Source organism: Lynx canadensis, chromosome C2 (genome assembly GCF_007474595.2).
Source record: "Lynx canadensis isolate LIC74 chromosome C2, mLynCan4.pri.v2, whole genome shotgun sequence".
Taxonomy (NCBI): Eukaryota; Metazoa; Chordata; class Mammalia; order Carnivora; family Felidae; genus Lynx; species Lynx canadensis.
Window position 1 is genome coordinate 120,317,662 of NC_044311.2, and position 12,977 is coordinate 120,330,638.

Below are 12,977 nucleotides of genomic sequence, written 5' to 3' on the forward strand. Positions count from 1 at the left end.
TGCAAGAGCTTTGTAGATCTTTGAAAAGCTACAAACTCACCTTATTTCCACATAAAAAATCTAGCAAGACTGAGAGTCATGGATTCTATTCTTCTGTTTACCTTACTGCAACTGATAGAAAAGATTATGTATAAATAGTGCAAGAAAAGATATTTACAATGCTAAAATTGTTGGGTGATGGACTCTCCTCCCTTCAGGCAGGAATGAGGGTTTTCCCCATGGACATTTTAGCCAGTGGTCGAGGTAGGTACCATCGAAACATTTACTGCAGAATGGTTGAGTGCTATCTCTGAACGGGAATTTTACTCTGAAGGTAAAACCTCATTTTATACAATTCATGCTCATCTCAAAACAAAGAGATGGAATTAAACCTTCACACGGTGATATGTATGCCTGCACGTATGCAACTTTTAAAATGTTTTATAATGCAAAAGTGCTCCTGTCTCCACTATTTGATCCTACTCCACTTCTCTCTGCAGAGTTCAACAGCATATTTATGCAGAGGTGTGCCTTTCCCACAGGCTCTCCCTACTGTATTCATGTCCAGAACTGATGTTTTATCTCAGCAATTAAAGAAGGCACTGTTTTAAGACTCGTCCAACTAGCTTACTGTCTGCAAACTCTCCACCAGAGATGAGGGCAGCAACCATAGGGCTCTCCCACGAGTGCACTGTTTTTTGCTCCATATGGATGTCTTTTCTCTCCTTTTCTTCCCACACTGTGTATTTTCCCATTGACACATCTAAAGAAAGCTTCTCCAAAGGAAAAATGCTCATTATGACTACACAGAATTAATTTACCAACTGGTAGGTCTGTTTCCATGTGAGGGAACAGATTTTAGCTGAATCCCTTTTTAATGTTTACTAGGTTGTGCATCTGTCCGTAATCCAGACTTCTCTTTCTCCCTGGCCACCTACCCATATGAACTCATTCTCTTAGTTCCACAGTGATCTGTTGCACCTTGCCTAACACCACAACTAAGAGGAAAAAAAAAAAAAGGCATGTAGTCTCGCAATGCTCTCAATGTTTCCAAATGTTTCATTGCTAGATAAATGTAATGGTAAATGTACATGTTACTGCCAACTTTTTAGCTACATATTTACTAGGAAGCACAGAGGTACATTTTTCATTTTAATGTGATGAAAGTTCTCAAGAGTTTTAAAATCATTGATAATCATGACATGAATATGTGTAACATATATTTCAAGACAAGAAATGTACATATCATAATCATATTTGCTTAGTTCTTATGGTAAGTGAAGTTTAAAAACAAGTTTAAGGTATTAGTTTATGATAGCCCTAATCTGTTTCATAATTATTACCTCACTCACCTATACATGTATTAATTATTTTCCTAATTTAGGATCAGGTACTAATAACCCTAAAGCAACTGAACTTATGTTCTACACTCTAGCGAAACTTTGAAGGAGGTGATAGATGACTTGGAGGTTTTTGCTGAAGTGAAAGAAAGCCTACCCTCCATGACTCCGTTTGCCTCTCTCCCATGGTAAGCAAATCAAGTGAAAGGGAAAATTTCAGCACTGAGGACTGAAAGTGGGCCTATACTTACGTATAATCTCTGAAAAAGATATATGTCTAAACTATGCAACAAAGCTAGGTGCTTGGCTTAATGCAGGACTATGCAATATTTGTGTGTATAACTCTGTCTCTGAGTATTTCTGACATTTATTATTTATAATAACAACAGAGTGAAATGAAAATGGTAGTTATATTGATTTTTAAAAGCTGAAAAGGCATATTTAATAGCTTGATACCTTTCACTAGACTAAAACACACAGATATTTCTAGAAGTAATATTCTCTCTATTAAAAATCTGAAACACTCTTTTTATGATGGTTCTTATTAACTAACAATAAAATGTGATGGATCCTATATAGTGTGTGTGTGTGTGTGTGTGTGTGTGTGTGTGTGTGTTATTTCTGAGGTAAATTATCCTGGAAACATAAAAAAGCAATATCATATTTTCATCAGTATTCATTTCAACAGATACATGATCAAATACATAAAACAAACGGTAACTGTCAAGTGATATGTTAGAGATATCAAGTCAGTGACTGTCAGTAAACTGATTGACGTTACAGAAATATAAAGAAACTTTTTATTATTTTTTACTTTCTACTATAATTATACTAGTTATGGAGGATTTTACTAGTTTTTATGTGGTTGTAAAACTAAAATTTGCTACAAAGGCAAAATATCTACACATAAAAGTAAAAACATGGCAGGGTCTGTCGTGGGCAATTTCACTCACAACAAGAATAGTAAGTTAAGATAATGAAGAAGTAATGAATTGTTTCAAAAGCTTATCCACACAAGTAGAAAAATAATGAAGGAAAGGAATATTAGATCAGTAGCAAAATAATTTTAAATCTCATATAAGGATTCTTATGGTAACAGGAAGAATATGTTTGAAGAGAGATGGGAAATATGCAAACCTTTCTAGAATCGTGCTCAACTATGTTATGACTGTCTGAGACAACGCTGAGTTGGGTTCTGAGTGGAGTGGGTTCTCCACTGAAACTCTAATCTGACTCCATGTTACTCTCTCCTACAGTCTAGGCCTGCCATAGTTAGTGCCACTACTGTAGAAGAAGAAATAAAATACTTATTTCTTTTCTACTTCATTGCTATATTTCTTTCCAAATCTTAGGGAGGGTTTTGAAGGTACAGATGTTACCAAAGAGTTCCAGCATCTGTTCCTCTTCCATTTGTATTTTGAGGAGTGGTTCCAAATTTCTCTAGCATGAGGGCAAAGGGAGGTGAAAGATACTGGGTGATGAGAACGAAGTTAAAGATACGAAGCAAGTGTACTGATTTGTGTTTCTCACTTTCCATATTCATTCTCAAGTTTTCCTGGGTGCTATATGTTTCTGACACTTTCAAAAGAACATATATCCACATCAATTGATGACAAATAAATATAAAGACTTCAGTTGCCTCCATCCACAAAATAAGATTAGCCTAAGGTCATCTGTAATTCTCTGCAGCCATTCCTTGTGTGATAAAATAGCATCTTCCATGTTCTCTCTACTTGAAGGATGCGCATCTGGGAGCTCTTTTCTTGGGGAGAAGATACTGTATCTAAACCCTCTGAACTTGATGCTGCATTAGACAAAGAAGTAATTATAACTTTTCTCCTGCACTCTCTTCAAGATATTCTCTACTGCTTAGTTAGCAAGAATTTACAATTGTCTTGTTCTTAGATAACCTAATTCACGCTCTGGGTACCAGACAGGGAAGACTGTGGGCACTAAATTGTATGCAACTCTTGGCGAAGTTTTTTACTAGAGCATTAGATCGAGATGTCTTTTGGTATCATAAGGCTACTAGTAACATGATAAGAATAGTTTGATTTATTGCATATCTATGCACCTGGCCCTGTGTTGGGTACTTCCATTAATGATGTACACCATTTGTCTTTTAATAATTCAGAAGTGCTCTGTTACTATTTTTTTTTTTTTAGTCCAGATACTTGGACCATACTTTCAAAGACTCTGAACAGCTACATCATTGTAAGTCCATACTCCTCTAGTTCTTTTATTATGATATTATATCTACTTGAAAGCTTAACTTATCTTCCATATTCAATTCTAAACTTCTTGAGTTCTGTTCACCTATAGTGCTTTTGTATTCAGTAGATAAATGTTAAAGATTTATTTGGTGAAAGAATTTTTCTTTTGATCTGAGTTCTCCAAATAGTAAAAACAGTAATGCAACAGCATGTTTAAACACCATTAACATGGAAATAATCAGCCTCCCTAAATAAATAGCATGATACCAATGAAAACATAAGAATGACTTCAATATTTTTATGCAAAAGCAAAAAACAAGGAAAAAAAACCCTATTCTGTTCACATGAATTAATAGAATAACTGAGGCTACCAAATTAGCAGCTAGATTTTTCCATTGCTGAGCCTGTTAAGTGAAAAATGGTACCTTCTTTCCCAATGGAACCTGCACAATACAAATATTTCATAAATATAGTGTTTTATCCAGCAAGTGTTTGTATGCTAAATTTTGTTAGACCTTCACTGAGGGTGAATTTTAGACTGGCAGTTTCAAATTACCATCTGTAGTTCTAAAGCTAAAATTTGTAGAGGTGTAATTAGGAGAAGGGGAGAAAAGCCCTCCAGTGACCATAACACAAAATGTCAGCGCTGTTAACAACTAAATGTGACAACATTTAAATAATGTACTTCCATTGACACCCAAAGAATAAAATCTAACCATTAGGATGGCATCTAGATAGCAGATGATTTCACAGGAAAGTGTTCAGACCTCCATCAAGTTAAGAATCAATAGAACCTAGGCAACTGTGGTAGAGTCAAAGACACAGTCTCAGCTCATGAAAGGCCCTTCTGTGCTAGAGCTATATTAAATTATCACAGCTAATGTAAAATCAACCTCGGTGTAAAAGATAAAAGGGTAAAGTTCTCACAAATGATCACTTATCACTCCATTCCGAAATGCATACAGCATTCATTATAGATCGAAATGCCACTCAAATTTCATCATTTAGTAGGGTTTTGAAACAGCCAAACCATTAACAGAAGAGAGTAGCTTTTTATATTTATACAACCAGTGACTAATGAAACATTATACCCTGTGTGCAAAGGGTAAAAAAAAAAAAACAAAAAAAACCTTTATTTTGTAATGAACCCAATTGGAGCCCTTTTTAAACACAGTGTAATATGGCTTCACTGTTTCATCGAGCCTCTCATTACGCATGTCAATAATCCTAGGTAAACTACTGTTGAACTTCACAGCATTTATCTAGCAGCATGAATAACATTAATCCATGGGGTGCTTTTGATGAATTGTAGTTCAAAAAGCAAAGCCAGAAATGACTTCTTACAAAGTGGTTAGAGAAGTATTTATTAGAAATATGTCAACTGCCAAATACCTAAAGGTAGCTTGGCTACTTAGGAAATCATGCTGTTGGCTAGCTTGCAAACACTGGGAAAACATATGCATTTGCTCCACTTGAATTACTTACAAAAAAAAAAAAAAGAAAAGAAAAAGAATGACATACTTTTCATCTAAGTATGTAATTTTGTCTGTCACTTCCCTTCTAATTCTTTATATTTTTTATGTCACATTGCTTTCGACACAATGTGACATGCTATACAACATGCCCCCAGGTTCCCAAAAACTGTTAGTGAGAAGCTCTTAGAAAGTTAGGAGTGAATTGGACTACACTCCCATGACTGCATGATCTAAACATACAGGTCAGCATGAACTGAAAGCTACTCCTGGGTCCTGCTTCAAGGATCTCACTTATCTTCTTGACACACCCAGTGGTTGTGACATTCTCTCTGGCAGTCAGCCTGACAGGGTGTGTCTGCAGGGGGTTACCACATTTAATTCCGGTTTATGACTCTAATTTGATTAGGCTGATCTTTCCCCAAAGTTGTAATCTGCACAATTCATAGGATGGTAGAAATCAACCTCTCAGCTCTATCTTTAAATAGTTCATATGTGGACAGTCTATTTACTGCAAGCCTTATTCTGCCTTCAATAACCAAAGTGCTATTAAGAAGTGAGAGACTGCCTACACCAAAGTACTTTGGAAATATTAAATTTGTATATTGATTCAATATATTATTTTTCCCCAGTTTTGGTCTGCATCATAACAAAATAAATCTCTGGGGAAAAAACACAAACTAGATTAATTTTTTTTTCCTAAAATACAATCCCTTCATAAAGAATAAGACTTTACCCCCAAAATTCTTTTTTGGAAAGGTAGAGAAATAATTCATGTTTTGTATAATATTTTATAATTAGATTCATGGGAAAATATTAAATAAACAACCTCTCTCCATGATTTTTAAGATATACTGGATTTACTATAACATCATGCTTTATACAACACTCATTTGGAATACTTTAATATTGTGTAAGACACAAAACTAGTCTTCCAAAAGGTTTTCATGGGGAAATATACCTTATATCCTTCCATTATCTAATGCTTCTTTCTCTTAGAAATTCACAATATACCCTGGCATATTTAATAAACTCTGAGAAGTCTTGCAATAAAGAAACTTGACTAATTTTGTCTATAGCATTAGTTATCAACCTCATAAAAGTTCATCTCTATCCAGCAATATGTTAAAGCTATCTCATAGACAATAATTGTGGCTTTTGGAGGTTTGGAAAAACAGAGATTCTCTTAATCTTGGGTATTGATATTTGTTTTTGGCATTTTGTTATGTTTACTCAAATTGTGAGATTAGTTCAGTGAAGAAAAAATATATGTGGGTCTTTCAAATCATTGTTCATAAGAAATTAGTGTAATTACCAGTACTGCACACCTCTGTCTTTGCTACAGTTCAGTAACATGCTGTCTTTCTTTGTGAAAACAGTTATTGTGATAGCAAAGTATATATTTTTATGATAATACAACCAAAATTAACTTAAGGTAAATATAGCTTTCATGATTGTGATTTATAACTAAAAGCATTTATTTGTAAAATTTAAAGAAAACCACTATTATTTACTCATCACCACCAAAACGTATATATTTGTAATAAAGAAAACCTTTTACAAAATTAATTTTTATTTTTAGTGTATGCTGTAATTTTATTTTATTACTTTGACTTGGAACACGTTAATTGTGAATCTTTTATGAAAAGTCCTGAAAGAAAAAGAAAACCCGTTTAAATTTTTGTTTAATATTCTAAAGATTGTGATAAATGTAAAGTCTTTCAGGTCATTCATTTTTTTCTCATATAACGATGTCAAAAAAGTACTCACCGTGTACAATGAGAACATACTCTGCGCTGCTTTGGCCAATGGTGTTTGTGGCTTCACATCGATATGTACCATTATCCGTTTTGTTCAGGAAAAGAATGTTTAGCTCCCTACCACTCACGACCATTCGGTCAGGATCTGGCAATTCTCCACCATCCTTTGTCCACAAAACAGGTTCTGGCCTATTAGATTTAAATACGCATATAGAAAGGAAAAATGAGAAAGGTTTCATACTGCGTAAATTAACTAAATCAAGCAATTTTTAAATATTTAACAATGATTCTGTGCATAGCCATATGCTAACTTCTGTAAGGTACCAAACAACCACCATGCTCTCACAGAGAATATCTGGAGATATGGTAGATATAATTTAATTTTATTCTGCTTAGCTAAGCAGACACATATGAAGGAATTAACTTGTAGAGTCATTTTAGCATCCTGTGGTCCTGATCCTGATGCTGATGACTCATACCTACTAATTTCTGGAGGACTATCCTGCGGTTACTGGAGAAGCCGTTTCCAGAAGTACAATTATGCTTTTCCACCTGGGGCTACCACGGTGACACAAATCGCCTAAGACCACCTGAAGCTTCTCCCACTTCCGTTCCCTGCCTTTCTCATCCCCCTCAAGGCTTTTTCTGGAAGTTCTCTCTTTTATTCTCCTAGTTTTATTGAGATACAATTGATATCTAACACTGTATTAAAGTGTACAACAGAAGGACTTGATATATGTATATAATGCAAAATAATTACAATAGCCGTACTTAAGATCCATCACCTCACATAGTTATATTTTTTCCTGTGATGAGAACTTTAAATAGCTACTCTCGAGCTACATTCAAATAGAAAATACAATATTGTTAATTATAGCCAACATACTGTACATTATACTCCCAGAACTTATTTATCTTACAACTGGGAGTTTGTACCTTTGACCACCTTTACCCACTACCCTATCCTCCCTTCTCTGGCCACTTTTATTTGACATTGAATTGGAAGTCCTAGCCAGAACAATTAAGTGGGGAAAAAAAATAAAGGCATAGAAATAGGAAAGGAAAAAGTAAAATTGCCTTTATTTGCTGATGACATGATATTGAGAAAACCTCAAAGACTTCACTGATAACTGTTAAAACTAATAAATGAATTTAGTAAAGTTACAGTATACACAATCAATATACAAAATCAATTATATTTCTATATATTAACAATGAACTATCAGAAAGAAGTTAAGAAAACTGTCCTATTTATAATTGCATCGAAAAGAATAAAATATTTAGGAAAAATTTAAGGAAGTAAAAAATCTGTACACTAAAAGCTATAAGACATCGATAAAAGACATTAGAGAGAACACATACATATGGAAAGATAACCCGTGTTCATTGATTAGAACAATTAATTTTAATTTTCCACACTACTAAAGTGATCTTCAGATTCAAAGCAGTCCCTATCAAAATTCCAATGGCATTTTTAACAGAAATAAAACAATCCTAAAATGTCTATGGAACCACAAAAAGCCCTGAATAGGCAAGCAATCTTAAAGAAGAAAAATGTTGGAGGCATCACACTTTCTGATTTCAAACTATATTAAAAAGCTATAGTAATTAAAACAGTATGATATTGGCATAAATGCAGACATATAGGTCAATGGAACAAATTAGGGTGTCCAGAAATAAACTCACACATATATGGCCAATGACTTTTTGAAAAAGGCAGCAAGAATATGCAATGAAGAAATGACAGTCTCTTCAATAAAGGGTGCTGGGAAAACTGGACAGCCACATGCAAAGGAATGAAACTGGATCCTGAGTGTCTACCTTACACAATAATCAACTCAAAATGGATCAAAGTTTGAACTTACGTTCTGAAACTAAAACTTCTAGGGAAAAAAATAGGGAAAATTTTCTTGATATTGGTATTGACAATTATCTTTTGGATGACAACAAGAGCAAAGGCAACAAAAACAAAAATAAACAAATGGGACTATGTCAAACTAAAAACTTCTGCATGTGTACCCCTGATGTTTATTGCTGCTTTATCTGCAATAGCCAAATTATGGAAACAGCACAAATGTCCACCAACAGATGAATGGATAAAGGAGATGTGATATATATACACAATGGAATATTACTCAGCCATCGAAAAGGATGAAATCTTGCCATTTGCAAAATGGATGGAGCTAGAGATATTATGTTAAGTAAAGTAAGTCAGAGAAAGACAAATACCATATGACTTAATTCATATGTGGAATTTAAGAAAGAAAAATGAACAAAGGGGAAGAAAGAGGGAGGCAAATCAAGAGACAGACTTTTAACTATAGAGCACAAATTGATGGTTACTGGGGGGATGGGTAAATTAGGTGATGGGGATTAAGGAGCACCAGGTGTTGCATGGAAGTGTTGAATCACTATATTGTACACTTGAAACTAATATAACACTGTGTGTTTGCTAACTGGAATTTAAATAAAAACTTAAAAAAATATATAAAGAAAAAGCTTCTGCACAAAATGGAAACCATTAATGAAATGGAAAGGCAATCTAAGGAATGGGAGAAAATATTTGCAAATCTTATATCTGCTAAAGGAGTAAGTATCCAAAATACATAAGGAATTTATACAACTCAGTAGCAAAAAAATGGCCTAATTAAAAAAATTGGCAGTGCAATTGAATAAACATTCTTTCAAAGAAGACGTACAAATGGCCAATAATTACGTAAAACTATGTTCCACATCATTAATCATTGGATAAACGCAAATCAAAACCATAATGCAATATCACCTCATACTTGTTATAATACCTATTATCAAAAAGTCTAGAAATAAGAAAGGTTAGAGAAGATGTAGAGAAAAAAGAACCCTTGCACACTGTTGGTGGGAATATAAATTGGTGCAGCCAGTACGGAAAACAGCATTGAAGTTCCTCAAAATATTAAAAATAGAACTACCAGTTGATCCAGAAATTCCACTTTTGAGTAAATATCCAATGGAAACAAAATCACTATCTCAAAAAGATATCTGCACACTATGTTCATTGCACCATTGTTTACAATAGCCAAGACATGGAAATAACCTATGTGTCCATCAATGGGTGAATGGATAAAGAAAATATATTCCAAATATAACGGAATATTATTCAGCCATTAAAAAAAAGGAAATCCTACTTTCTTGAGACAACATGGATGGACCTTGATGGCATTAGGCTAAGTGAAATAGTGAGACAAAGTATGATCATACTTATATGTAGAATCTAACAAAAGATTTTAGGAACTTATAGAAACTGATAGTTCTCTTTTAATTAAATTATTGCAAATAATTACCATCTCAAAACCTGCTTTTAGGGAAGAAAGAATAAATGAAACATTGACTTCTATCTTCAAATATTTTACATACTTATGTAATTATTAATTATAGGAACAGTTAATAATACCTACCACCATGTATTGATAATGGTAGCTATCCTAGATATGTTATTAATATGTTCTATACTTCTCCCAACAACACTTGGATACAATTTTTTTTAATTTAATGCATGCAAGAATATGCATCAGAGATGTATCCAAACCCTGGTCTGACTCTGTAGTCAATGCTTTGTCCGCTACCTCTTGCTTTCTAACATGATGAATATTTTCCTGGTACTTATATGACAAATATTCTATTTGAACATGATTTTATCACATTATCAGAAATTATTTTGAAACCTTTAATTATTTATTTATTTTGGTGAAAACATTTACTCTGTTTTGTTATTATGAATACAATTAAGACATCTATCTTGATAAGTGATGCCTACAACTATAACACCTTTACCAAGACAAAGGTTATGTATTTTTCTGACAAAATGCTGTAGAAGTGATAAAAGTTACAAACCAAGTAATAAAAGATACAGGAAATAGTATCAAAACAAGTAGATCAACAATGTGATGAAAGAATCATTTAGTTTAAGCAGTAAAAGCACTTGGGGAGACAACAAAGAGAAAACAAGATGATCAGGGCTGTGCCTGTGAAACTTCTGAAGAGGCACTTTAGGGAAAACAAATAAACCAAAAACTAGTTATCCAAAAATATTGAAAAAACACAATGATTTATATCATCCAATTATATAGACAACTCACTCTCATAGTATGTTTAATAAAACCCAAACCACTAATATTTCTCAACTTGCTCCATGTATCCCACATCCGCTAGTTGATCTTTGAATTTACTAATTCTTATTTTAAAATTGATAGCCTGGGGGCACCTGAATGACTCAGTCAGTTAAGGGACCTACTCTTGATTTCAACTCAGGTCATGATCTCAGAGTTCATGGGATCGAGCCCCAAGTTGAGCTCTGCATTGACAACCTGGAGCACGCTTGGGATTCTCTCTCTCCCTTTCTCTGCCCTCCCTTGCTCACAAAGGAGCTGTCTCTTTCAAAGTAAATAAACTTAAAAAAAAAAACAAAAAAACTGATACCCTGGGTAATATTGTACCTTTTAAGGAGGCAAAACTGGCACAATAAAACTATGACTTACTGCATATAATAGAAATATTAGAAGGTATGTCTTTTCTACAAAGCTACATAAGGCCAACATTAAAATAAGTTATATTAAGGATAATTAGAATTTGAAAAGATTCATCCTTAAAATGCTACTCAATGGAAGTATTTTATTAAGAGGCAATACTTCTTTGATGTGTAAGTTAGAATTTTTAAACATACACAGACATAATTATATGTATATATCTATACATTTCCATACAATCAAAATTATACCCCTCAAATCCAACCTGTCATAATTTTTCTCTGCTTCTGCTTACAAGATTTCATTTACATCTTAAAAGCATATGGCCCTGTAAGCATATAATTAAATTTAGATATTTATTTTTACATTGTGTACATAGAAATGAAGTCAAAGCTCTAGATCAACACTTAAGTTGTCAGTCTATATTAAAAAATATTTTCTAAAAATATAATTTTCTTTTTTAGAAAATAATGAAAAAGCACCTGTATAAATGGTTAAAAGAAGATTTTAGCAGCGTAAGTCACTGCTGACACTGAACATTGCAGGATTCTTGATCCTACTCTGTATAGTAAATCTTCAAGGTGGCAAAAAAAAAAAAAAAAAAGCACCATAAGACGCAATTTTAATGAAATGGAGGTTAGAGTTTATACATCGATTAAACATACTCTACACATATTCCAATTAGTACTTAAAATGTTCAAGCTTCTTAATATCACCATAAAAATATTAAGTGGTTTAGCAAGTCTTGATACAATTTGTGTTTCATCTTTATAAAGAGGGCCCCTAGGCTTTCTCTAATTGGAACCCAGAAATGATTGAGTTTCTTGCTGCAAATGAATAACAATCTTCCCTGCTGTTCAGGCAACCAAAGGAGATCATTTAAAAAGTGGTTCCAGTCTATAGTTTCTATGTGATAAGGCTGAAAAAGAGTAGGAGCTAGACACCAGGAGTAACAGGACAGTGACACTGCATCAAGCATGAGATAACACTATATAACTCCATAGTGAGAACATTAATATAGTCAATTCAGTTTCCCCTTAAAAAGACCTGATATTAGAATTTGGAAATCTTCTGTAGGAGATAACATTTGATTTATGATCCTGTCTACCATATCTATAGGGCTAAAGAGATGTGTTTTTTTTTTCCCTTCCTTATGCACCTAATGACATTTTGCAGCAGTTTCTTCATACAACAACATAAAAAAACAACAATAACAACAACCACCACCACAACAACAAAAGTGAAAGAAGAAACTAAACACGCTTGTGCATTCATTCTCTTACTTTCTAAAGTCTTGGTAGAGTTGTTTTACCTTAACAGATTAAAAAAAATTAACTTAGTGTTTTGTTTTCTAGATATCTAATAATAGATTCTCTGACATCTTGAATAACTCCTTATTTATAAATCAGTGTTAGAAGACTAAGCTAGCAGTCTATTTAAGATCTTGAACTGTTCCACTGATACAAGTTCCACTGATTACTCATTTCCACTGAAATTTTTAATTTGTTTTTTGGAGCATTTATTCTATACAGTTATACCATAGGCATAGTCCTTCTGATTCTTCCAACTGCATATGGGATCATTACTCCCTAGGTATTGATGGGAATGGAATCTTGCTTTGCCTTCTTAGCTCTCATCCTCTTTTAGGCTCAGGCTTGCGAAGAATAAGAATAAGCAATTCAGTTACTGAAAAGCAAGTGTCATAATGCAG

At 33.5% G+C, this 12,977-nt stretch overlaps 1 protein-coding gene across 1 annotated transcript in view; it reads right to left on the reverse strand.

Moving 5' to 3' along the window:
* CADM2 (cell adhesion molecule 2) overlaps nt 1-12,977 on the reverse strand; it is a 1,081,856-nt gene that overhangs the window by 96,631 nt on the left and 972,248 nt on the right. Inside the window, exon 7 of the mRNA XM_030329992.1 lies at nt 6,775-6,953. Within this exon, the coding sequence (XP_030185852.1) occupies nt 6,775-6,953 (179 nt within the window). The remainder of the gene's footprint in view (nt 1-6,774; nt 6,954-12,977) is intronic.